The 23,826-nt window shown below is 52.4% G+C and overlaps 9 protein-coding genes across 9 annotated transcripts; 4 read left to right on the plus strand and 5 right to left on the minus strand.

Moving 5' to 3' along the window:
* Nucleotides 1-253: 253 nt before the first annotated feature.
* BP01DRAFT_393232 (Mpv17/PMP22 family protein) lies at nt 254-1,211 on the minus strand (the record flags this gene model as incomplete). The annotated part of the gene is made up of 5 exons (XM_025578219.1): nt 254-474; nt 528-833; nt 908-1,013; nt 1,089-1,143; nt 1,201-1,211. 5 exons carry the CDS (start codon nt 1,209-1,211, stop codon nt 431-433), a joined length of 522 nt encoding a protein of 173 aa, XP_025429612.1. The 3' UTR covers nt 254-430.
* A 443-nt stretch (nt 1,212-1,654) lies between these two features.
* Nucleotides 1,655-2,977, plus strand: BP01DRAFT_358356 (40S ribosomal protein uS5). The gene is made up of 3 exons (XM_025575412.1): nt 1,655-1,972; nt 2,147-2,404; nt 2,466-2,977. Exons 1-3 carry the CDS (start codon nt 1,709-1,711, stop codon nt 2,721-2,723), a joined length of 780 nt encoding a protein of 259 aa, XP_025429613.1. The 5' UTR covers nt 1,655-1,708; the 3' UTR covers nt 2,724-2,977.
* A 1,420-nt stretch (nt 2,978-4,397) lies between these two features.
* BP01DRAFT_393234 (cytochrome P450) lies at nt 4,398-6,601 on the plus strand. Its single transcript, XM_025578220.1, has 4 exons — nt 4,398-4,821; nt 4,890-4,924; nt 4,982-5,782; nt 5,837-6,601. Exons 1-4 carry the CDS (start codon nt 4,431-4,433, stop codon nt 6,356-6,358), a joined length of 1,749 nt encoding a protein of 582 aa, XP_025429614.1. The 5' UTR covers nt 4,398-4,430; the 3' UTR covers nt 6,359-6,601.
* Nucleotides 6,602-6,892: 291 nt separating this feature from the next.
* BP01DRAFT_375288 (uncharacterized protein) lies at nt 6,893-9,118 on the plus strand (the record flags this gene model as incomplete). Its single annotated transcript, XM_025576885.1, has 6 exons — nt 6,893-7,001; nt 7,147-7,677; nt 7,771-7,865; nt 7,965-8,263; nt 8,396-8,802; nt 9,105-9,118. The coding sequence occupies 6 exons, from the start codon at nt 6,893-6,895 to the stop codon at nt 9,116-9,118; spliced, it is 1,455 nt and encodes a 484-aa protein (XP_025429615.1).
* A 257-nt stretch (nt 9,119-9,375) lies between these two features.
* Nucleotides 9,376-11,442, minus strand: BP01DRAFT_344278 (opsin family protein). The gene is made up of 5 exons (XM_025573556.1): nt 10,932-11,442; nt 10,792-10,858; nt 10,222-10,709; nt 10,023-10,157; nt 9,376-9,957 (listed from the first exon to the last, which is right to left on the minus strand). Exons 1-5 carry the CDS (start codon nt 11,060-11,062, stop codon nt 9,876-9,878), a joined length of 903 nt encoding a protein of 300 aa, XP_025429616.1. The 5' UTR covers nt 11,063-11,442; the 3' UTR covers nt 9,376-9,875.
* A 301-nt stretch (nt 11,443-11,743) lies between these two features.
* BP01DRAFT_417142 (isoleucyl-tRNA synthetase) lies at nt 11,744-17,009 on the minus strand. The gene is made up of 4 exons (XM_025579238.1): nt 16,725-17,009; nt 15,219-16,669; nt 14,999-15,003; nt 11,744-14,841 (listed from the first exon to the last, which is right to left on the minus strand). The coding sequence occupies exons 1-4, from the start codon at nt 16,786-16,788 to the stop codon at nt 11,805-11,807; spliced, it is 4,557 nt and encodes a 1,518-aa protein (XP_025429617.1). The 5' UTR covers nt 16,789-17,009; the 3' UTR covers nt 11,744-11,804.
* Nucleotides 17,010-17,192: 183 nt separating this feature from the next.
* On the plus strand, nt 17,193-21,229 carry BP01DRAFT_344283 (putative kinesin family protein (BimC)). The gene is made up of 2 exons (XM_025573557.1): nt 17,193-19,969; nt 20,025-21,229. Exons 1-2 carry the CDS (start codon nt 17,357-17,359, stop codon nt 20,952-20,954), a joined length of 3,543 nt encoding a protein of 1,180 aa, XP_025429618.1. The 5' UTR covers nt 17,193-17,356; the 3' UTR covers nt 20,955-21,229.
* Nucleotides 21,230-21,267: 38 nt separating this feature from the next.
* On the minus strand, nt 21,268-22,703 carry BP01DRAFT_358362 (uncharacterized protein). The gene has a single exon (XM_025575413.1). It carries the CDS (start codon nt 22,604-22,606, stop codon nt 21,407-21,409), a length of 1,200 nt encoding a protein of 399 aa, XP_025429619.1. The 5' UTR covers nt 22,607-22,703; the 3' UTR covers nt 21,268-21,406.
* Nucleotides 22,704-22,790: 87 nt separating this feature from the next.
* BP01DRAFT_393241 (anaphase promoting complex subunit 11) lies at nt 22,791-23,506 on the minus strand. Its single transcript, XM_025578221.1, has 4 exons — nt 23,283-23,506; nt 23,194-23,225; nt 23,071-23,134; nt 22,791-23,015 (listed from the first exon to the last, which is right to left on the minus strand). The coding sequence occupies exons 1-4, from the start codon at nt 23,422-23,424 to the stop codon at nt 22,978-22,980; spliced, it is 276 nt and encodes a 91-aa protein (XP_025429620.1). The 5' UTR covers nt 23,425-23,506; the 3' UTR covers nt 22,791-22,977.
* Nucleotides 23,507-23,826: the final 320 nt, after the last annotated feature.

Raw genomic sequence — 23,826 nt, forward strand, 5'->3', positions numbered from 1 at the left:
ATGGATGACAGCAAGGTGAGGTGGGCTGGAGTCATTGTCAACAACCTTGGTGATAAATTATTTATTGATGAGTTCCAGGTCTGGTTACTGTTTTCCGTTCCTCGGTGAGGCTTTGAACTCACTTCATACGCGCAATGCTACAGGGCATAGTCCTACACCAACATGTCTACTAGATACCGGGAAGCCCCGACATGCATAAACAGCGTTCACTACATTTAGCACATATATACTCCGATGAGAACAAGCCTACTCGCTCATGTAGGCTTGAGTATACAGCAAAAACAGTATGGTTAAACAGGTCTAGCATCTAATAGAGTATATGCCAATAAGCCTCAAAGACTTAGAAGGAAATTTAAAACTGAAAATGTCAGAGTCGTGAAATCGAAGGGTATCTATGGTTCGATGCTAAACAGCACTAGAAGGGGGTCTTTTATTTCTCGCCGCTGTTGATCAAACTCAACAAGCAGTTCCAGCCTATATTTTCAGTCAGTCAATGGTTGCTCAATCAAGAACAGGACAATTCTTACCCAAGCTGACCAGGTTCACCACCAGAACACGATACTCCAGAGGCACGATCGCGAAGTTGACACCTTGCACCATGGGCCAAATTGTGAGGTTTGCCTTGTAACTGGGTACGAAGCTACTGCGCAATTTCTCCCATGGGTCAGAGCCCTCCATGATAGCCATGGACGACAAGAAACAGGTCAGATGAGTGGGTGTGAAAAGTAGTTGATCGGCAGCGACACGAGCGGCAAGAGTTACTTTGGGGTTCTTGAGAACCACATGGCGTTGCAGGATACCATACCAGGCCGTGGCAGCCGGGCCGAAGACAGCTGAGGGAATGTTAACAAGGATGTTCCCTGCCAGGCAGCAGCAAGTCTCATAGTCACGGGTCATCTATACGTACCACCTCCGTAGAGAGCCATGCGCGCGGTTCTTGCCACATCATGCTTGTCCAATCCTCGGCGATCAACCAGCTGCTGAGCGAGAACATCTCCGCTGCCAAACAATACCTGAGTTCATTCGAATTAGCTAGGACCACAAGGGGTGATGAGACAGATAAACGAGGCAGATGAAGGAGCACATACAAAGCTAGTGACACTAGCGGTCAAAATGGGCTGTTTCGCCAGCTTTGCTTGGTACCTGAAGAGTAAGCTTAGTGGAGCACATCAATAGCAGTTTTGGGTGGGAGGGACATACCACCGCAACATTCTGCTTGAGATAAGAATTAGATCGGGTTCAAAAACCACATCTAATTGAAGCAGTTGACTAAAGGTAAAGTGCGACCGGCAGATGATCGATTGAAGGAGTAGATTGACGATAGCTGGCGCTATGAGAAGTACAAGTATAAGTATCTGGTCCTGACCGCTGATAAGGGAACAGACAGCTCCATGGAATACAGCAGCTAATCCACCCCCAGGGTAAAAGCAGCGGCTATTGGAGAGCAGCAGCTCCCGACGGGAAAGCCCACTTATCACATGATGTACCCGGATGGGGCTCCGATCCGGTTGCCCAAAACAGCCCATCACTTAGGGTACAGGGCTCTGGGCTCGCTTAGCGCACCCGCCCGCGAAATTTCGCATGGTGCCAAAACAGTTGTGGATAGCGAGAGAAAAGTCAACTCGACGTCGACAACCCCTCCCACGACACCTCCCGTCCGTTAATTCTCGCCCTCCGACCCTTTTCCCAATCGCCATATCTATACAACATGGCTGACGCTCCCCGTGGACGTGGAGGATTTGGCTCTCGCGGTGACCGTGGTGGTGACCGTGGCCGTGGCCGTGGCCGCCGTGGACGTCGTGGTGGCGCCAAGGAGCAGGAGAAGGAATGGCAGCCCGTCACCAAGCTCGGCCGTCTCGTCAAGGCTGGCAAGATCACCAGCATGGAGCAGATCTACCTGCACTCCCTGCCCGTGAAGGAGTACCAGATTGTGGACTTCTTCCTCCCCAAGCTCAAGGATGAGGTCATGAAGGTACGAAGCGAACGTTCATTCACCCGGAATATCGACGAGGAAGATCTTCGGAATGGCGCACGTGGAGGGAAACGAATGCGCGGGCGAATTGGATGCGTGGATCGGAATTGGACAATATTGCGCGCGAATCGCTGGGGAATGGCCAGGTGCTGACGGTTATCAATCAAATTATAGATCAAACCCGTCCAGAAGCAGACCCGTGCCGGTCAGCGTACCCGCTTCAAGGCTGTCGTTGTCATCGGTGACTCTGAGGGCCACATTGGTCTCGGTATCAAGACCTCCAAGGAAGTCGCTACCGCCATCCGTGCCGCCATCACCATCGCTAAGCTGAGCGTTCTCCCCGTCCGTCGCGGTTACTGGGGTACCAACCTCGGTGAGCCTCACTCTCTGCCCGTTAAGCAGAGCGCCAAGTGTGGTTCCGTCTCCGTCAGAGTATGTCGCAATCTCGCCCAACCGACTCGCAGTCCCCGGATCACTAACATGAGAACTCTAGCTTATCCCCGCTCCCCGCGGTACCGGTCTCGTTGCCTCCCCCGCCGTCAAGCGTCTCCTCCAGCTTGCTGGTGTCCAGGACGCCTACACCTGCTCTTCCGGCTCCACCAAGACCCTCGAGAACACCCTCAAGGCTACTTTCCTTGCCGTCGTCAACACCTACGGCTTCCTCACCCCCAACCTCTGGAAGGAGACCAAGCTTATCCGCAGCCCTCTTGAGGAGTTCGGTGATGTCCTGCGCCAGGGCAAGAAGTACTAGGATAGTGCTGTGATGGGATAAACTTGCATGATTGTTTTTTGAATCGAACTATTTTTCTACGGACTTCAAAAAGTTTTCTCTTTGGCTGTAGGAACGGAATACCGCACAGATACGACTTTTTTTTTTCGCGCCCACCTACGCTACTTAACGGTGTCAACGGATGTAATGATTATTAAATAGGGGGAAATTCGGGCGCTTAGCGCAAGGTCAATTTAACCTCCAATTTTCGCCATTGACTCCCGGGCGAGTGAAAGGGTCCTGTGCGCCCGTCCTACAATCTGCGTCCTTTTGATCTCAGTCTCGATCTCGAGGAGAACATACAAGTTGTGGAATAGTAGAGATCTTAGCGTAGAAAGAACGGCTCTGGAAGACTAGACCCGATAGTTTCTCTCCTGACGGCCCAGGAAATTAAGTTAAGGATGATTGTCTATATGACAGGAGTCGATCATACAGTATGTTCCTCAATCCCCCCGCCAATGCGATGCGTAGGTCCATTCAAATGAACCGCCTAGCCTTTATTGTCAACATAGGTCCACACCCAGGCTCCAGAGGGTTCCCATGCCCCTCCCAGTCGGCGAAAGTGTTCATGCTCTAGATGGGTCGGGCCCGTAGCGAGCTTCCACTCTTGTACCGCAAGCCCCATTCCTTCTTGATCTAAGGCCGAAGGAACAAAGATTGGTGCTGGTGCTGAATTGAATTTAATTCACAAGTGTCACCTTGGGTCAGTAAATCCGATTATCAATGGCAAAGAATTAAATGCCGAGATATGACAATATAGTTTGAAGGAGGCGCTTTTCTTCGATGACGCCCGGGTATGGCTTCTGGAGCGAGTTGAGCGAATAATTCCCGGCATCCAGACCCAATGTCTTCCAGATTGTGAGATATGCCTCCATTGAGGCGATGACACGCAGGATGGTGTGAGGATATTTTTGAAGACAGTTTGGTGAAACGTTGACAACATCTCAGGATTATGCCTGTTTGATGCATACGTGCATGCTCCAGAATAAATATATTCCCGCGTTTTGCCCTTCAACATCACAAATCATTAATACATCCAGCAGATACTGTGGCATTTTGTGTTTTGCACGGTCACTTTCTGGGTAACTCCGTAATTTGGCAAGGGCTGCAAGGTGTATAGACCAGAATAGTCGGCCACGAATATTTGGTTGTCTTCTTTGCACGCGTTGTAGATTAAGGAGTGCCAGCCCGCAGTCAATTACTTTGTGGAGCAAAAGCCACACGATAATGGGTTTGTTCCGAAAAGAAACACACCCCACATTTTCGAGTCCGAGCGTTTGTTTGCTCTGGACCTCCGCACTCCAATTCGACCGATTCGTTCAGACAGGCTAACATCACATCAACCCTGGTTCAAGCTTATCCTAGAGCCTGATAATCCTTCGCAGATTTTAGGCCACCTCACTATGACAACACGAGCTTAACATCAGACTCGATGTAGCAATATTCCAATTCCCTCTCACATTTCAATGGATCGCAATGTCCAAGGCACATGTTATTCTGGCATCTGGGAAAATAATGATCCGCTAGACAGGGGAGGGGGGTAGAAAGGAGGAGGATCGGAATGTGCTACTCGTTGCTTGTCCAAGGCTAGTAGGAATAAATAATGAGCTATCAGTTTGTCCCCCGCTTCTTCACCTGTAACTCCTCGACGCGGTACTACGAACCACACCTCACACCCCACCAGCCACGATGATCTGGTTTACAATCATCCTTGGTCTCCTGGCGCTGTCTTTCGCGGACTCCCTAAATAACCTCTTCAAGAATGTTCGCGTGGCGCAGCGCTCGGGTCTTCCTTATGTGGTGTCTGTCATCTCCCCAAGCATCGCCTTTATGGCATTCTTCAATACGCCCTGGTTCTCGTACATGGTAGAACACTGGCTCCCCGCACGACCAGCGGATATCGTTTATGACACGCTGATAAACTTTCGCTGGAGGGTCAAGGATCGGCAGGCAAGAAGATATGGAGATGTGTACTTGCTTGTCTCGCCAAAGGGGATCTTCTGTAGCGTTGCCGACGCGGCGGTGGTGTCTCAGGTTGTTCATTCTCGGCAGAGCTTTACCAAGCCGATTCATCAATACAGTGAGTTTTCTCCCCTTCTCTTGGGACTCTTTGCTGGATATGATATATCGATACTGATGCTCACTCAGAGGTGCTGGACATGTACGGGCCGAATGTCGTCACTGTAAGTGATCCTATCTTTCGCAATCAGCAAATACGAACCATGTAATGACAAAGACAGTGTGAAGATGCGGAATGGGCACATCACCGTCGATTCACGGCAACGACTTTCAACGAGAAGAACAATGCCTTGGTGTGGAGGCAAGCTATTCAGCAGACCCACGAGCTGATTGAGTACTGGCGCGAATCGCAACCAGATAGTAGGAGTGACAGCTTCGTGGCGGCCGACACACGGCAAGACACCCTCAAGCTCAGTCTCAATGTTCTTACCAGTGCTGGCTATGGTGTAGATCTGCCCTTCAAGCCTCTGCCCCAGCATATGCTCCAGAGTCCGAATGACATCTTCAAGGACACCACTCCGCCACCGTCTGGGTTTGACTTTACATTCCGAGCAGTGATGTCCTACATGAACGAACATATTACCACGGTTGCGATAGCGAACAACATGTTGCCAAAGTGGATACCCAGAGCGCTGGTCCCATTCTTCAAACAAGACTTTGCGGCGCATCGGGATTTGGAATTGTATCTTCACAAGTTAATCGAGAAGACGGAATGCGAACTGGACGCCACAGACACAGCGAGCGACCTGGTTCAAGGAATGCTTCTTCCTAGAAAGACGGAGCAGCAGCCGACTTTGACTGACCGGGAGGTCATCAGCAACTTGCATATTATCACCATTGCTGGACACGAGACCACGGCCACCACGCTGCGATTTGCGTTCCTCCTTCTAGCTCTTCATCCAGATGTTCAAGTGTGGATGTATGAGGACCTGGTGGCGGCAATCAAAGGGACTTCTTCGGACGCTAGGGAGTGGGACTACGGCACCATGTTCCCTAAGCTAGTTGCTCCTTTATGTGTCATGGTGCGTGTCTTTCCTTTGACCTTTCCAACCACACGATTCTGACTTTAAACCTAGCTTGAAACAATGCGCCTCTATCCCCCAGTCACAACTGTCCCGAAGTGGACTGGCGACTCGGCACGAACTATACACTACCACGACAGAGACTACATCCTGGAGCCTCGCGTCAACATAAACCTGAACGCAGGCAGCCTCCACTATTCCGAGAAATACTGGGGCCGCGATGCCGATCAATTCCACCCACAGCGATGGGACCTGCGAAACGAGGACAGCTTCCTAGCACAAAACGCAAGCCTGCCAGGTCTCTCTGCCCCTGGGCTGGAGTACCCCACAATCCACAAGCCGGTTCGAGGCGCATACATTGCATTTAGTGATGGCATGCGCGCCTGTCTGGGGAAGAAGTTCTCACAGGTCGAGTTTGTGATCGCGTTAGCGGTGATCTTCAAAGATTATCGGGTCGAGCTGGCACACAATACCAAGGAGGGGGTGAAGGAGGCGGAAAGATCGTTACGAGAATGCACTTCCATCTTGACATTGGCTTTGAGACAAAACATACCGCTTCGCTTTCACAAGCGATAGTCACGCTGGGCGAGGATACGGGCTGGTGGGCAATTCGGGAAATAGCAGTCTTTCTTTCTGTCTAAGGGCTATCTCATTGAGCAGCTGAACCATGACAAAGGGTAGGACGGCAGCAGACAATACATTGCTTCATGTCAGCACGGCAGGGGTCGTTGTTTGTGTGTAGAGCAGTTCTTTCTTGACCGACCCTTTGTACCTTTGAAAAGGGCCATTTTGCGCAAGTGTTCTTTTACCAAGCTAATGAAGCCATCTCAACAAAACTAAGAAAAAAAAATATCAATCTTACACACTCCAAAGAAGCTGGGTCCCACAGCTCCACTTCGCCAGACAAAACACCTTAGACATGGCTCTCGGTGTTCATGTTTGTGTTATTAGTCGCCATTACATCGTCGCCCAGTATAGACTCTCACTGCGCTACGCTTCACCCCATCTCCTCCCCAGTCAACTTGCGCTGTGATCCCAATTCATCAGCTCTCGTGGTAAACAGCACCCAAATAAATCCTCACCACCATGAACCCGACTGCACGAGTGACAATGGCAATAGACGACCATCCAGCCCACTGGCAAGCCACCCTGCTAGGCGTCACCTTCTGGAAAGACGCTGAGTCCTGGAACCAGCCTATTCACGACTCCATCGATGAAGGTGAGTCCATCCACGCGGGTCCATCCATTTTCCTTGTCCCCGCTGCCTACACAAAAACATAAAATACATACATACTACACACATTAGCGACTTCACTTGATAATCGTATCAACGACTAAACTAACACACAACCCACACGAAAAAGTGCATGATCAAACCCTCCACACCCGCTTCCCTTTCAACCTGGTCACCGAGGAGGAAAAGGAAATCAGTCGTGCTCGCGCATCTCTCCTCTCAGCTGTTGTTGCACCTTCCCCCGTTGCCAGCAACAACACCACCACCTCCACTCCCACCACCAACAGCAACAGCAGCACCACCAGCCCCGAAAGTCTAGAAACTCCACTGCAGCATCGTCGCCGCTATAGCATGAGCGACGTCCTCACTCACCTTACTGCTACGGACACTGGAACTCTGGATATAATGGCCGGGCCGCGTAAGGAAAAGCGTTCGCGCTCGGAGACGAGGAGTCGCGGAGACCAGAAACAACAGCAGCAGCAGCAGCCGCCGCCGCTCACTCGCTCGTCTAGTACGAACAGCAACAGCCACAGTAGTACTTCGCTGCTTCGCTCTGCGCTGCACCGCATGAGTCGGATGAGGATCGGGTCCGGAGAGGAAGAGCAGCAGCAGCAGCAGCAGGAGGAGAGGGGGAGGCGGATCTTGGAGACTGTGGATGGTGGTGGGATTATGTATTGTCGTCCACAAAAGCTGCAGCAACAGCCAAAGCTGCAGCCACAGCAGCAGCAGCAGCGATCCGTTGTTCTGTTCACAGCCGAGCAGGCGACACCTACTAACCCTCTGTTGGAGTTCCGTGGCGGCGAGACCTGGGCGCGATTCCCTCGCAATCGGCGCAGCTTGGGCATTGATGTTTACTTGCCTACTAATGCTTCAGCACCTGAGGAAGCACCCGCAGCAGCGGCAGGCCCAGCTGGAGGCAAAGCAGACACTAATGAAAACGGAGAACAGGACGAGGAGGACGACGACTACGAAGAAGAAGAAAAAGAGATCCAGATCGAAGTCCTCCCGCTAGAACAGATGTTCCCCCTCGTGCATTTCCGCCACCTACGCTCCCTGAGGATCACGGGCATGGTGCAGTCCTACCAGACATACATCTGGCAAGCAGCCTGGCTGAACACGGGCCTCGAGGAGCTCGAGCTTAGCATGGTGTGCCAGCCTCGTCTCCGCCGGTCGTTCGCAGGCAAGTGGCCCTACATCAAGGAAGGATGGACGATGAATCCGGTGCATTACAGTGAGCCTGTTTATCAGTCAGTAACTTTGCCCCCGTCCCCCGTTCCTATTCCAGGCACAAAGTGCTTGCCAAAAAAGAAAAAAAAAAAAACAAAAAAAAAAAAACCCCTATTTCCCCCTTCACAAGTATGAATTTCTAATGGGAATAGTGGCAACGGAACCGGCCAACTCGACCACACCATCGGCCAAGGCGAGTACCTGGACAAACTCGTCATGGAAAAGGCCAAGGTGTGCGCCATGGCGATCGGGTACACGCGCAACAAGTTCTCAATCCGCTCGCTGACTCTCACCGGGTTTGTGGTCGACGCGGACCCCTTCCTGCACTGGTTTGACATCAGGCGGCTCAAATGTCTGAATTTCAAGGATTTCTGTGTGGATGGGGGCATGTGGCTGTGCGAGCCGATGAAGAGGGTTTCAGTCTGGTGGCCGAAGGAGATCGATGAGCGGGCTGTTGTCGTGCGCCGGGTGAATCCACGGGAGGAGGTGAAGGTGGTGCAGTTGAGGGATGGAAGGAAGGTTGGGGAGATTCCATTCACTGGCCCGGAGAGCTTGAATTGTGAGATTCCCGAGAATGTCGGTTCTGGGGGAAAGGGTGAGGACCAGGAGGAGGATGAGTGTGGAGAAAGTTCAGATGCAGCTACTAAGTGACTGTAAGTGGACCTGATTTCCATGAGTATCACGTCACCTCTTGATCTCTTTTACTGCATGGGTTTCCTTTGGCATTGAGTTCTGATTCGGTAAGTTGTTCATGGTTCGATCTTCCGTGATAGGTTACTTACTGGTTTCCATGCATTGGCTTGGCGCAAAGGATGGGATTTGTCTCAGATTGTGATATGGTTCGATGAAGCGAGAAGGAAGTTGATAATGTCTAATGGAGGCGCAAATATGTATTTGTTGGGAGTACACACATCGAAAAGTATCTACCTCAAATGAAAATGTAATCTGGAGATGCAACTTACTTACCACCATAATCGCTCTCTCTCTTCTTGCCTTCTGCTTTAGTCGACGTGAGCAGGCAATATAGAAGCTCAGTCATGTCTTACTCGCACCTCATATACACACCCTTACACCATCACACTTAATCAGGATTCACAAGAACGTATGCAGAGAATAATAGAGAACAGAGAATGCAGAAGCAATGGCGGCTCTCCAGCTGAGTAGGGAGGTTTCTCCGTGATACATATCTCCATCTTCACTACCTCACCGTTATCAAGCAGGAAATAGGATCTCAATTGAATTGGATATAGCAACCTGCGAATACACATGATCCCGTTGCCTGCTATCAATCATCTTTCAAACAACCGCCGTGAGAACTCGGAATGACAATTCCATATCCTTAATAAAGCATACATGGGATTCTGTCCATTTCTCCGCTAATCCGACCCGTTGTGTCCATTATCCCATCTCATTTGCAGACTCAATCCCTCCTAGTACCTAAGAATTAGACCCGTAAGTTTTGGGTTTAACATAACACTACGTCAAGTCATGATGCCAGGTTAGCCCAGCTTTGCAATCCCCCCAGTCATATCAAGTTGCCGTGTTTACATATCTTCTTACACGAAGATCCATTTTCCGCCGGAGCTATCGGTAGACACCGCCGGAATTTGCACGTATATTCTCTGACGCAATTTAGGCTCCGTTATCCTCACCGATACGGATGGCGCCCTCGTTTCCGAGACCCTGAGACCAGAAGCCGTCGACGTTTAGAGTGCTGTGCCTCTAATTAGCCATGTGATCCAGTTTTAGCCTGTATTGGAGGGAAAGACGGAAACTCACATTCCGGGGGCGCTGTCATGCGCAATAATCAGCCAGTACCCGATCAACCCCTGGGAGAAGATATCATAGATGGCAAACAAAATAGTCTCCAAATCGACGTTGATCTTAAGAGCCAAGGCACCGGCAGCGATGGTCCTAGCCACATCAAATTCCCATTAGCATACACTTTCATATTCTCGTCCAAGACAGGAGCACTTACACAGGGAATAAAACCTTGACCAACAGGGTCACGCCCGAAATAGTTCCGAAGAACTTGCGGGTCTGGTTGTCCTTGTTGCTCGCGGCGCGGGCTCCGTTCACACTGATGTGGTAGACGGTTGTCAGGTACCCGATGGCACTGATGGTGAACCACACCCAGCGGCGCGAGGTGTGTCCCGCAAACGTGCCGAGCAGGCCGGACCCCAGCATGACGAAGTCCGCGGCGATGGCGACGAGCAGGTGTGCACCGGGTAGGCCGGACAGCAGCCCCAGGCTCAAGAGCTGGAGAGGCTCGGTCAGGAACCACAGTACGTAGCGCAGCCATAGCACCTGACGGAAGTAGTCCTGGTGGGTGTTCGGAACGTGCTTGTTGTGCACCTTAACGGTGTCGAGTTTCCAGGTAATGCCTCCGCCGGTAGCCAGGGCGAGGTAGATGATGAAGGAAGTGGTGGCGGCGAGGGAAACGAGAGTGTGGAAGACGCGTTTAGTCTGTGGTTAATGGGAATTAGTTCCTGGTTCGTGGATGAATGGGTGGGAGGGAGGGAATGGTGCGTCGGGACGATGAACTTACCAGGGGTACACGAGCGCCCAAGACATAGAAGACCAAGGAGGATAGGGCCATGAGCACGGTGACAACCCTAGTGAGAAAGAAAAGAGCATGGTCAGCTAGCTGGACATGATTGATACCTCACCTCAATCGATCCAACTCACCATAATGTCCGCTTGCCCGTATCGTGAATTTCCTGGAAGATGGGCTCGTTGCCTGGCACCACGGTGGGAATGGGAGCCACCGAGGTCGGACTAGGCTCCGAGAAGGTCGCCGTAATGAAGCTTTCGATCATTTTGAAAAACGTTCCCAGCACCGAGCACTTGAATAGTGATGGTAGTAGTGTTGAGAAGCGATAAGTGATGTTTATCGATAAGGACGGTAGTGCGGGGATGGAAAGGGAGTGGCAGGTTTAGGGTGGAGAGGAAGGCAGAGGTTATATACGAGGTCAGCAAGACTCAGCAAGCGCAGCAACATTCAACAAACTCAGCTGAAACCACCATTGCGAAGCAGCAAGAGCAACCCAGCCCCAGCCCCAGCAGCAGCAGCAGCAGCAGCAGTCGTCATGCTGACCTCGCGGCTGTCGTCATAGTCCACCGGGGATTGAAGACAGGAATCCAATCACATCTTACAGAAAAGGAGGGGGGAAAAAGGTGTCACAGAGAACCTTGGAAGCTCCTTTCGCATTCATCGTCGCCAGGATGTTGCCTGATTCACTTGACAGTTAGTACCTTAGTTATTCGTTGATCAACTTAACAAATCATGTCCGAAGAAGGCCGCCACTGGCCAAAATGACGTTTACTCGATCCCCATCCAATCAGGACCTGCAGTGGCCCAGGATTTCCCCGCAAGACCGATCTAGAATGAGTGAATGAGTGACTCCTAGCTGAGTAGCCTCTTACTACTGCTACTACTACTACTACTACTACTACTACTACTACTACTACTACTACTAGTAGCTAAATTAAGATGACGTGCGATAATTAACCTATAATATACAGAGACATACAATACATGAAGACCAAGGAACTGACCACTCATGCAGCAGCAGCTGCTGCTGCTGCTGCATCCAGCTCTTGCACCACTCCCTCGCAGCGACCGCACACCGTCTCTTCCGCCGCTTCACTCTCCGCAACCACATAGCGCCAGCACCGAGGACACTTACCCGCCTGCGGACTATACACATACACCGTTCCCTTGGCCCCACTCGAGAGCTCATATCCCTCGCTGTGCTGCCACTCCGCCTGCGCGACCGACTCGGGGATCGGCTCTCCCTGGACGCCAAGGCTGACCGATGACACCACAAAAAAGTCGGGTAATTCAGACAGATCCCGGTGGAACACTGACTCAGGCGTCGTGTTCTCCGGCAAAACAATGTGCACAAAGGACTGGAGAGAGGATCCCATTTGCTTTTGTCCGCGGGCCTGTTCCTGGACTGCCTTAACCACAGAGTGGACAGCCACCAGTTCCTGGTAGTCGGATGCGAGACCCTCATTCTGCCACTCCGCAGCCGGGGCTGAAACAACTCGCTGCAGTGGATGTTCGCTTTCGGCCTTGATCGCCTCCGGGGTGTGCTCCCACGTCTCCTCCACAAGCATGGGGGTGATGGGTCCCAGAATTTCCTGGAAATGCTGGTAGATGTGGAACAGTGTAGTTTGCGCAGCCCGGCGGCTCGCACTGTTCTCGCCATAGGTGTAGAGACGGTCCTTGATGGCCTCCATGTAGAAGGCAGAGAACTCCTGGTTAGCCCAGCGGTTGATCGTGTTTACAGCCTTGTAAAACTCAAAATTCTGACAGGCCTTCTGGCATGTCAAGACCATATCGGACAAGTGCTTCAATGCCATACGGTCTACCTGTTGCAGTTCATCGTAGGAGACCCGGTACGCAGGGCGGAAGTCGGACAAGGCGCCCAGCAGAAGCTTGAATGTCACCCGATACTTGTGCAGACTGGTGTTCACAGTTTGCAGCACCTGCTTCCCAATGACCACGTCGCGCGTGTAGTCACTGCTGGCCACCCACATGCGGAGAGCATCTGGCCCAAGCGCGTCGTACACAGGGGCCTGATTCTCGGTCTGCTTCTTCCCCTTGCCTTTTCGCGGCTTCAAGGGTGGCAGAAGCGTTCCGTCCATGATCATATGCGGTAGCATCACATTGCCAATGGACTTGCTCATCTTGCGACCTTCTTCATCTAGGGTAAACCCGTGGGTGATGAGGTGCTTGAACGGGGCCCGCGGGGAAGCAGTCTGTCCCGAGGCGAGCTGGTGAGCGATGAAGGTGAGCAGCCCGGACTGGAACCAGCCGCGGTGCTGGTCACTCCCTTCGAAGTACACGTCGGCCGGGCGGCCATCGTCCCGGTAAGGAACATCCACTTCGGCCCAGCTGGTTCCGCTATCAAACCACACATCCATCGTGTCGGTTCCTCGTCGGTACCCAGGGCCGGATGCGTCCCGAAGCGAAGGAGGGACCCACGCCTCGTCGTTGGCCTCATCCGTCCACCATGCGTCGATGCCACGTTCCTCGGTCACACCCATTATGTGAGTCACGCTGTCCTTTGTGAGCACCGCCTCACCAGTACCCCGGTGATAGAGAGCAGGAATGGGAACGCCCCAGGCGCGCTGACGGGAGATACACCATTCACTGCGGTTCTTCACAAAATTCTCCAGGCGTTGCCGACCGGAGCTTGGGACAAAGTTGACGTCGTTCAGCGCCTCCAAAGCATGGCCACGGATGTCGGCCACGTCGGCGAACCACTGCTCGGTAGCTCGGATGATGATCGGGCGCTTGGATCGCCAGTCGTAGGGGTATTTGTGCTCGTACGTATGCTGACTAAGGAGTTGACCTTGCGACTCGACATATTCCAACACTGCCGCGTTACCCTCGTCCAGGACGCTTTTCCCGCTGAGCCTCTCGGGGTCGACGGGCATCGCCTTGTCGGTGAATCGACCATGGTCGTTGACGGGCGCAAAAGCGGGGATTCCACGAGAGAGACAGGCTTCGTAATCTTCCATACCGTGACCGGGGGCGCAGTGCACAAGACCCGATCCCGAGTCCGCCGTCACGAAGTCCGCCGCGATGATCGGCTGCGGTTCAGCTGCAACTTCCTTGAACAGGGGTCGGTACGTAGTCTGATCAGCCAACTGAGAGCCGAGGATCGCCGGCACAATGACCGATAAATCCTCCTTCAGTGCACTTTCCAAGTATTCCAGGCGGGACTGCGCGATAAGTAGATGACCATGCGTTTCCGACTCGACAATTGCATATTCCAAAGACTCGTGAACTGCAATCGCCGCGTTTGCGGGTAGCGTCCACGGCGTCGTGGTCCAAATGACCGCGCTGACTTCCTTACCTTGTAGCAAGGGATCCTGAGCGAGATGTTCCGGGATCTGCGCGAGCGGGAACTTGACCAACGCCGCCGTAGACACATGATCATCCTTGTATTCCAATTCCGCTTCAGCCAGAGCCGTGCCCGTTGAGGGCGACCAGTAGACCGGCTTGAACCGCCGGTAGATAAGTCCCTTTTCCACCATTTCCCGAAAGACGCCCAGCTGGCGCTTCTCGAACGCCTTATCCATCGTTTTCCAGTGATTATCCCAGTCAGCCATGACCGCAAAGCTGCGGAAGCCCTTCATCTGGGTCTTGACCGTCTTGTCCGCCAGTTTGCGGGCCGCTTTGCGAATCACCGCCGCGCTGACAGCCGTTGTCCCGTCCTCGTTTGAAAGCTCTTTCTGCGCCTCGAGGGCCTTGAGCTCAATGGGCAGTCCGTGACAGTCCCATCCCGGCACGTAGCGCACCTGCCGCCCCAGCCCCAGTTGCACGCGGCAGATGATATCCTTGGTGATTTTGTTCAGCGCATGGCCGACGTGTAGTTCACCGTTCGCGTAGGGAGGTCCATCGTGCAGCACAAACGGCCGGTTGGCCGGGCGCTCACGCTGTTGCCAGGCGTAAAGATCGTCCGTGCATCGACGAAGGTATTTGGCCTGATCGGCCGGCGTCACGCGTGCGGGGAACGTCGACTTGGGGAGCTTGAGCGTCGACGACCAGGACCGAGCGAGCGTCCGTGGCAGATCCGCCATACTATTGTTGGATCATATCCTGCCTTCCGGTTGAGGGGATCTGGTTGCGAAGGAAGGCGTCCGGGAGGGGTTTTCGTTGGGGAGTCGATAGATGCGGTGGACTTTTAGGAAAGCTCCGCAATGCGGCCCGGGGAGGGAAATTTACAAAATACAGGTACGGAAACTAAGATGCCATCCACCCAATCAAGAAAGCCCAGTCTGTGATTAAGTAAGGCCGTATGTCCAGTGCAGCCCACCGGCACCATAAGTCATTGACATTACGCAGTAACTACTCGCTGCTTCCAGCGCGTCGCTGTGTTGAGACGAAATGAATGCCCTATACAAAGCCCCTGTTCCAACGCCATAAAGGTCCAGTTAATATAGGGTCAGGCAGCTTACTGCCCCATTCTTCATGACCTCAAATAGCAAGCCCGGGAACCCAAATAACTCCGTATTCCCCAAGCCTCCATCATGGCCATCCTGCCCCGTTCTCTGTCCCTTACCGGTACTCTCTTCCCATCCGCCCAGGAACTCGACACTGCTTTCAGGACTGTCACCCCAACCCCGGTTCAGGATCATGGGTCTTTGCAGGGCATGTTCCTCAGCAGCATTTGCGTAGGCTCCCTTCCAGACCGACCGGAGCTGCTCCGAAATTTCCTCGTAACGAGTTTCAGACGTGAGAGCTTCGCGGGCCGGGTTGTGAACGATCTTCCAGCGACTGCGACGGTGCCGGTTGAAGGGATACGAGCCTGGTACATTTCCATGTAGTATTATTTTGGTCACCACTGACTGGGTAGACGGTGAAGGCGGGGTTGGATCTGGGAGGTCCGATCCGGGGAACGCGGGGCCAGGTGCGGTTGGATACGAGATAAAGGCATCAAAGCCATGGTGGAAGTAATTGAAAAAGCATTCGCTGGGAAGAGAGGAAGGATCCAGCGCCGGGGCCTGGGAAGCTTCGTCATCCGAGTCGTCAGTCACACTGTTGACAGAAGAATGATCAAGATCTGTGACATCGATTCCGCGCCCTGAAGATGGACCCATATGAAGAGGATCCTCGCCAGCGCTACGGCCTGCGGCGCGATGGATAGCTATCCGCCGGTCATTCTTACGGTAAATCGCGTCGGGGGGCCCGAACTCTGCGATGAGATCCTGCGGAGTCGTTTTGGACAATGTTATCTGAACCGGGGGCGTTGATCGTCGAATTGCTTCGATCTTGCCAGCTCCAAAAATGAAGAACTCCTCGATCTCGTCGGGGACGAATTCCCGGCTTTTACCAATCAACGCCGGCGACCGGGGGTACTGGGGCTGTTGGGTAAACAGTTTGTTTCGAGCTTCTGGCCATGACGACCCTTGAAAAATGGACATGGAAGTTGCGGGTAGAGCAGCTGACGATGAAAGCAATGCTACAAAATCACACTGATCCGACCATGCTGAGTTCTGTAGCGGAAAGCTGAAAGCAACACCGGGATAGGATAAAACGTATGTGCCATAAGGTGATTGGAGGGTTTCAGGAGGGATATACTCTCCAGGGTAAGACGGGCCAAACAAACGATTATAAACGTGTCGAAAGTTGGGCCCTTGCTGTGCAACAGATGGTTCTTGTGGCTTGACGCCCTTGAGCACCTCCTGGTTTTTGTAGACGAGGGTGATCTTGGAAAAGTCAAGCACTTCAATCAGTCGCAGTCTTTGGTCTGGACCATCAAACCGTAGACGAAGGCCACTGGATGGAAGTTGTAGGGTTACTGGCTTGCAGAGGGGTTCAGAGGACGAATATGCGATATCTATTGCGGGGTATGTCTGGGGATGGGACTTGACGCGGCTGAGCACATTGTGGAGGGAAGCTCCCAGAGCTAGAGAGTCGGAGGTCAGTTATTGCTTCGCTTCATGAACAAGGGATCAACGTGCTTATGAACCCCAGCCCTTTCCCAGGGTAGATCTGAGCTTGTGGTGCAGGTTTGGAAGAAGTCATGATGAGAGAGTGGCCATATGCATGCTGAAGCGGAGATGTGAGGGGCGGGTCGGTCGGGTTAATTAGTATAAATAAGTTATCTAAATGACTATCATCAAGTACGTAGGCAGTCGCCAGCCGCAGTGGAGCACAACGACTCAATTCTCTGAACAAAGCTGAACTGATTAGTTAACAGAGGAAGTCAAAAGTGCTCCAGAAGAGACACTGCAGCAATGATAATGTTGAGGACAGTCAGGAGGTGCAAGCAGCGGGCGATGAACGCATGCTATCATGTGAGAGGAGAGAACGGGACACATGACAGGCAACCCCAAAGGCACGTGGGCGGTGAAGCCGCTTTGTTTACATTTTCCACTTTGAGAATGGAAAGCAACAACACTAACAGCGGATAAACTAACTAACAGCAACTTGCAGCAAAACCTCCTGAAGCCCAGTTATTCCCCGATCATCACCCATGTTGGTGCGCACCTTCAAGTTACTCTGCAACTTTTAGCTTCGGGCGCAATATCTATCACACAAAATATCTGTATCAGAGTCTTCTTGGATAATAGCAGTTAGACCATTCATCATCATGGCTGGCCCCCCACGGCCTGCCTCAGGGCTGCCCACGAGACGAACAGCGACGCGCCCGACCACAAGAAGACTCAACTCTTCAATGAGCACCACAGACAGAGCGGCGTCCCCAGCGATCGCATCGAAGGTACCCTCAGCTAGTGCATCGCGTGCCACGAAGTCACCGGGCGAACCCGCTAGCATCACTGCGAAACGTAAAGAACGAGACTTCGAGCGCGAGATCAACGAAGATACGAGCATCCATGTCGTCGTCCGATGCCGCGGTCGGAATGATCGAGAACTCAAGGAAAATAGCGGAGTGGTAGTATCCACCGAAGGCGCCAAAGGGCAGACTGTGCAATTGTCGATGGGTCCGAATGCGCTGGCCAACAAGACATACAGCTTCGACAAGGTCTTTTCAGCAGCTGCCGACCAAATCACCGTCTATGAAGATGTCGTCATTCCAATGGTCAACGAGATGCTCGCTGGCTACAACTGCACCATATTCGCATACGGACAGACCGGAACCGGCAAAACATATACCATGTCGGGCGACATGACGGACACCCTAGGCATACTCTCCGACAATGCCGGCATCATTCCACGTGTGCTATACTCACTTTTCCATAAGCTGCAAGACACCGAGAGCACCGTCAAATGCTCTTTTATCGAACTCTACAACGAAGAGCTCCGCGACCTACTTTCAGTTGAAGAGAACCCTAGACTAAAGATCTTTGAGAACGAATCAAGGAAAGGCCACAGTGGAAGTACTCTTGTACAAGGAATGGAGGAGACCTTCATTCACTCTGCGTCTGCTGGTATTAAGCTCCTCCAGGAAGGCAGCCACAAGCGCCAGGTTGCCGCCACCAAATGCAACGACCTTAGTTCCCGAAGCCATACGGTGTTCACCGTCACCGTCATGACACAACGGACGACGGAATCCGGTGAGGAGTATGTAAGCTCCGGGAAATTGAACTTGGTCGATTTGGCCGGTAGCGAAAACATCCAGCGCAGTGGGGCTGAAAACAAACGTGCCGCAGAAGCGGGTCTAATCAACAAGAGTCTGCTTACCTTGGGTCGGGTCATCAACGCCTTGGTCGATAAGAGCCCACACATACCCTACAGAGAATCGAAGCTCACTCGTCTTCTGCAAGATTCCCTTGGCGGACGGACAAAAACATGTATTATTGCAACAATCTCGCCTTCGCGCACCAATTTGGAAGAGACGATCTCTACATTGGACTATGCATTCCGGGCCAAGAACATCCGGAACAAACCACAGATCAACTCAACCATGCCGAAGAAGACCCTTCTGCGAGAATTTACGTCTGAGATCGAGAAGCTGAAGGGCGAGCTTATTGCAACGAGGCATCGGAACGGCGTGTATATGAGCGTCGATGCATACGAAGAGATGACCATGGAGAGTGAGTCCCGGAGAATTGTCAACGAAGAACAGCGTGCGAAGATCGAGTCTATGGAATCGAGCTTGCGACACAAGGTCCAGGAACTTTTCTCCCTCACAAGCAATTTCAACGATCTCAAAAAGAACAATGAAGAAACACGGAATGCTCTGAAGAAAACCAACGACGTTCTCGAGCAAACCGAGATCGTTCTTAAGGATACTAAATCGCAACTCGAAGAAGAAGAGATTCTCCGTAAGGCGCATGAGGACACAGAGGCGCATCTTCGTGACGTTGGGGCCGGTCTCCTTTCCACCCTGGATACCACGGTTGAGGATATCAATGGACTTCACGCAAAGATCGAGAGAAAGACCGATCTGGATACCACCAACAGAGAAGCTTGGCAGTTGACTGCGGCCGAGGTCTCGGACGTGACCCTGGTGGTCGACTCCAGACTCGAGAACTTCCAGATGCAGCACTCTGGATTGGTCGAGGCCATGTCGAACAAGATCAGAGAGTTTGTTACGACTGAGATTGGGAACATCGAGGTGAACAAATCGCAGCTGTTGGGGGCCAACGATCTGTTTGACAAAGCAGAACGCGAGGCCCATTCGCAGACATGTGCTGCTCACGATGAGATGAACGAGGTGCTCGAAGAGATCAAGGACTTGCGGGAGGAAGTCAAGGGTAAAGTTGGCGAAGGCCTAAATGGTCTATCTGCCGCTGCCGCTCGCATCTCCAAGGAAGTGATTGGTGAATTTGCGGACTTCAATGCCCAGCTTCATTCATCTTACAGCACCCTTGGAAAGGACCTCAAATCTGTGTTCGAGAAGATGGTGGCTCAAATGAATGGACAACGAATGGAGATCAACAAACTTAGACTGGAACTCCAGGAAGCCAACCTGAAAGCCGTGGAAGCAAATCGTAGAGTCTCATCGCACTTGGCACAGACTCTAGAAGAAGAGAACGCAAACGCAGAAGCCGAGCGTGATGTTTTGCTTTCGCAAGTAAAATCGCTCATTGAAGAGTCCCGCCAGAGGCAATGTGGTCGGCTCAAGGGCAGGATTGACACGATGCGTACTGAGCTCTCTGCTTCTGGTGACTCACTCGAGCATGCCACCGCCCATTATGATCGCCAGATCGACGAGTGGGTCTTCAAGTCGGAGCAATTTGCAAAGGACGTGACAGCTTCGAAGGATGAGGTGAAGACGAAGATGCAGAGTGACTGGGAGGTAGGTTCCGGATCACATCATACCTTTTGGTGGCTTAATACTGATCAACTTGCAGAGTTTCGAACAACGCAATGCATCCATCCATAAGACGACTGAGTCGGTGCATGAAGAAACTGTCCGAATTGTTGACGCTCAAATGAAGAACATGAGTAAGCAAATGGAAGCACTGGATGATTTTGTGGCAAAGGCGCGATCTCAGAACGGTCTTTACCGGGATGCCCATCTCAAAAGCCTCCACAATATGTCTTCTAGTGTTCACCAGTCCTTTGACTCAGTACACACGCAGCTGTCAAACTTGGGCGGTCGTCTCCAGGAGCTGCAGGAAGGAGCCATTCAGCAGCAAACCAACCTCCAGGAGTCTGTCATGCCATTGTCAGACGATGTGAGAAAGCCGCTCTCGGTGCTTCGCGAACACATTCGATGCCGAGCATTCGCAGAGTATACCGCGACTGGGGTCACCCCCAAGAAGCGTCACTACGAATACCCTGCTGAATTACCCCGGACTGAGGCGCACGAAAATATCAAGTCTAGATTGAGGACCTCCAGGGAGTTCACGGCTTTACCTTTCAGCGGCGAGGACCGGATTTCCGTGCTTGACGAATCTCCTGCCAACACACCTGCTAAAGGATTCGTTTTCCACGATAACGAGGATGAGGTAGGATCTCTGCCACCTAAGACCTCTGGCACTCCTTCCAACAACGGCCTTAGGGAAGTCGATGCAAACGTCGCCGCCAAACCAGTCGCACCTAGTGTGGCAGACAACAAGGCGACACGCAAGTCTTCTATTGTGACAGCTGATACGAACGCTAAAGATGCGGATCAGCCGCCTCCTAAGAGACGCTGTTCAAGCACCACTGCAACCGACACCAAACCGCCTCCGAAGTTGCTAAACCGGAAGATGGTCAAAATCATGGAGGGTCCGGAGAACGTACCACCCGTGGAAACCCCGAGTGGTAGACGGCTTAGAAACCGGCCTTCTCCCTGATACCCCTGATCTTATCATGTTATTTCTCTCCTCGAGCGTACGGCAGCACACTGTTCGCTTGTACCTGGCGGCAGGCGTTTTGTGATACCCCCTGGTCTTGGCTAAGAAAACAATCTGGAGACGGTATTCGCTTGATTTTTGTTTTGCATTCGTGGTTCACGATTGGAGCCTTGTTGATTGCCGGCTTTATTTCGGTGCCTGGCGTTTTGTGACTTGTATAGGATTTTAGCGGGATGAGCAGATACCCCAGCTTTGACAAGATAGATTCTACAGTCATGGACTTTTGTTTTAATGAAGCTGCAAAAAAATCACTCTCAGATTTCTAGTAGTTCATGAACGCAGATCGAAGCCCACATCACACCGTACGCAGTGCTAACAATGCATTTCACTGAACCTGAATTCCCCATTCCGAAAAAATAAACCATGCTGTTCAACAGCCCAACCAATGCCAGCTATAGCTCCTGCTCCTTCCCGGCCGTTGTATCCTCTACCGGGACATTCTGTAGTTCATGTTGGTGCCCATACTCCGCCTGATCGTCTGTCTTCCCCTCTTCACCAGCGAGCGCCGAATCCTCTTCCACATCCTCGACATGCTCACCGTACCCTCCAGCCTCAATAACCAACCTCAGCTCCGCCAATCTCTTCGCGAACTGATCCATCATCTCCTCCAACCGCTGACAGCCCCGCCCCTTATCACGATCCTTGCCCAGCAGATTACTGATCGGCAAGCCCGCCGTGCCGCGAATCTTCAACATCAAACCCCCATTGGCCGCGTGCCCTTGCGGTGACGAGGCATTGTCACTGGTATTGCTATTGTTTTCAAAGGTTGGCGCCGGTCCCAGCTGTGCGTCAAGCACCTGCCACGCCGGCGACAAACTATGCGCCGAGGCAACAACCAACACCTTATCATGATCACCTGCGGCGCCTTCACGATCCTCGTGGGGTTGTTGTTGATTTTGATTCTGTGCGGGGCTTGGTGGCTGCTGCTGCGGAGACGTCGCCAGCTGCTCGGCAGCAGCAGCAGTATGCCGCAAGAGCTGCTCCGTCGGCCCACGACTTGACGGGGGCGACGAGGCGTAATCCACATCCAGAATCACGTAGTTCTCGCGCACGCCCGGAACAGCGTCTGGTAGCAGGGAGGGCTTGCGGGAATGGCCGTATTCGCTGTCCTCCTCATCCTCAGTTCCTGCCCCATTTCCATCGCCTCCGTCGGAAGGTTGTTGCTGTCGGCGCTGTCGGGTCTTGCCCTTCGTGTTGTCAGCAAAGGGATCAGACTCGCTTTCCAGAGCGCGGAGGGTGGCTTCGGTGACGATGTCGGTGTCGTCGTCGGCGAAGATGTAGTGGACGGTTGGGTGGTAATATTCGGAGGTGTTGGCGTCTTCGATCAAGGTGAAGAACGGTTGGAAGGATGAGGATGACGCCCCGGAGGTATTGATAGGTTGTTGGTTAGTGAGATGCGTGGGGACCACGACGGGGACTTCATCTTGATCCTCGGGGATGTTGTCGTGGTGTTGTTGCTGCGCGGTTGGGGGTCGCTCGATGATGCTTTGGGGGCGGGAGAGGGGAGTGTGGTTGGCTGAAGTGCGACGGATGGATTGTTTTGAGGGGGAGGAGGAAAGAGGAGACGGCGGGGTGTGTCTTGGTAGGGACATCTTGAAAGGGGATGGGCTGGTTAGGCTAGATTACATGGTTGTAGTACACAGTATAGCTGGAAGTGCTGGTGATAGCTCTTCAGGTTCCAGGTTGGAGAGAGGCTGGGAGGTAAGTTAGCCATTGGCTGTGTCCGGTGCTTATCGATAAAGATTTCGATTAAAGATCGATAAGAGCGATCAGGTGATTTGAATCGGCGGTTGTAAACATCGGTCACCAGTGGAAGGATTATGTACATCATTATTGGGATTGAAAAACACCAAGCAAGGGGGCAACCATGGGGAGTCTAAACAGTAAATGGAATTGGGTATCATAGTAGTTAATTGGTCCTGTTGATGCGTCGATAGAAGCGCAACCATTGAGACTCGACCGTCTATTGTTGTTCTTGGTCATTCTGTTTCCACTCGAATTCTGCAAGCGAAGTGTGAGTGCATTTTCTCAAAACGATCTCGTGGAGATGACCTACTCTGTCTGCACATGGGACAGAGCCCCTTGGAAGACTCTTGCTGGATCCAAGTCATCAAACAGTGCTTTGATCAGTTAGTAGTGTCTCGCTGGAGCATGAGGACATTGGGATCCGCTATCGCACCATATGAAATGAATGGCCGCATTTCCCTAGCACTGTAGCCCCAATTTGTGTTAGTAGCTCTTCCGATAACGGGCGGGAGGTAGACTCACGTAGAGAGCAATCGTCGCCGGGGAACTTGCAGGTCGGACAAGTCCCATCAAATTGGACGCGGCAGATACCACAGACCTCATCATCCGGCATGTCCCAGCGCCAGGTGGCCACGGCGTTCCACTCTTTAATTGTGACCTTCATGGTTTCGAAAGGCTCTTGTGCGCTGCACAAAAACAAGACGGATGCGACAGATAAGTGAGGGAGCAAGGCAGGTAGGTGTGAGAGGTCAGGTAAAGATAGATAGTTAGATGCGATCGATAACTAAGCGCGATTGTTTACCCGGTGGATTTTCACATGGTCGGCCGCTCTCCGCATTTAGTGATAGCAACAAGGAAGGAAGGAAGGACTCCAAGAAGTCCAGCCATTCCTCCTCTTCCTCTTTCTCTCTTTTCCCCCCCCACACATACAACACACATCTTTCCTCCACCATCATCCATTATCACCTCACTTGCTGTGCCTGGTGGATGAATAATCACACGTCCTAAAGTCCTGAGCGGCATGTAAATACCCCCCCTCCTGTCTTGCCTCCCCGCACTTACTCTC

Source organism: Aspergillus saccharolyticus, assembly GCF_003184585.1.
Source record: "Aspergillus saccharolyticus JOP 1030-1 unplaced genomic scaffold BP01scaffold_25, whole genome shotgun sequence".
NCBI classification, from domain to species: Eukaryota; Fungi; Ascomycota; class Eurotiomycetes; order Eurotiales; family Aspergillaceae; genus Aspergillus; species Aspergillus saccharolyticus.

What these genes read in the sequence shown, in the direction of transcription:
- BP01DRAFT_417142 (XM_025579238.1), bottom strand. Translation starts at nt 16,788, where the DNA reads ATGACTTCTTCCAAACCTGCACCACAAGCTCAGATCTACCCTGGGAAA. An exon ending in GAAAGGGCTGGGGTTCATAA is followed by an intron (nt 16,670 to 16,724) that starts GCACGTTGATCC and finishes CCGACTCTCTAG; the next exon opens with CTCTGGGAGCTTCCCTCCAC.
- BP01DRAFT_358362 (XM_025575413.1), bottom strand. Translation starts at nt 22,606, where the DNA reads ATGTCCCTACCAAGACACACCCCGCCGTCTCCTCTTTCCTCCTCCCCC.
- BP01DRAFT_358356 (XM_025575412.1), top strand. Translation starts at nt 1,709, where the DNA reads ATGGCTGACGCTCCCCGTGGACGTGGAGGATTTGGCTCTCGCGGTGAC. An exon ending in TCAAGGATGAGGTCATGAAG is followed by an intron (nt 1,973 to 2,146) that starts GTACGAAGCGAA and finishes ATCAAATTATAG; the next exon opens with ATCAAACCCGTCCAGAAGCA. An exon ending in GTGGTTCCGTCTCCGTCAGA is followed by an intron (nt 2,405 to 2,465) that starts GTATGTCGCAAT and finishes TGAGAACTCTAG; the next exon opens with CTTATCCCCGCTCCCCGCGG.
- BP01DRAFT_344283 (XM_025573557.1), top strand. Translation starts at nt 17,357, where the DNA reads ATGGCTGGCCCCCCACGGCCTGCCTCAGGGCTGCCCACGAGACGAACA. An exon ending in AGATGCAGAGTGACTGGGAG is followed by an intron (nt 19,970 to 20,024) that starts GTAGGTTCCGGA and finishes ATCAACTTGCAG; the next exon opens with AGTTTCGAACAACGCAATGC.
- BP01DRAFT_393234 (XM_025578220.1), top strand. Translation starts at nt 4,431, where the DNA reads ATGATCTGGTTTACAATCATCCTTGGTCTCCTGGCGCTGTCTTTCGCG. An exon ending in CAAGCCGATTCATCAATACA is followed by an intron (nt 4,822 to 4,889) that starts GTGAGTTTTCTC and finishes ATGCTCACTCAG; the next exon opens with AGGTGCTGGACATGTACGGG. An exon ending in ACGGGCCGAATGTCGTCACT is followed by an intron (nt 4,925 to 4,981) that starts GTAAGTGATCCT and finishes TGACAAAGACAG; the next exon opens with TGTGAAGATGCGGAATGGGC.
- BP01DRAFT_393241 (XM_025578221.1), bottom strand. Translation starts at nt 23,424, where the DNA reads ATGAAGGTCACAATTAAAGAGTGGAACGCCGTGGCCACCTGGCGCTGG. An exon ending in CGGCGACGATTGCTCTCTAC is followed by an intron (nt 23,226 to 23,282) that starts GTGAGTCTACCT and finishes TTGGGGCTACAG; the next exon opens with TGCTAGGGAAATGCGGCCAT. An exon ending in CTGTCCCATGTGCAGACAGA is followed by an intron (nt 23,016 to 23,070) that starts GTAGGTCATCTC and finishes CTTCGCTTGCAG; the next exon opens with AATTCGAGTGGAAACAGAAT.
- BP01DRAFT_344278 (XM_025573556.1), bottom strand. Translation starts at nt 11,062, where the DNA reads ATGATCGAAAGCTTCATTACGGCGACCTTCTCGGAGCCTAGTCCGACC. An exon ending in ACGGGCAAGCGGACATTATG is followed by an intron (nt 10,859 to 10,931) that starts GTGAGTTGGATC and finishes CTTTCTCACTAG; the next exon opens with GGTTGTCACCGTGCTCATGG. An exon ending in GTCAAGGTTTTATTCCCTGT is followed by an intron (nt 10,158 to 10,221) that starts GTAAGTGCTCCT and finishes TGATGTGGCTAG; the next exon opens with GACCATCGCTGCCGGTGCCT.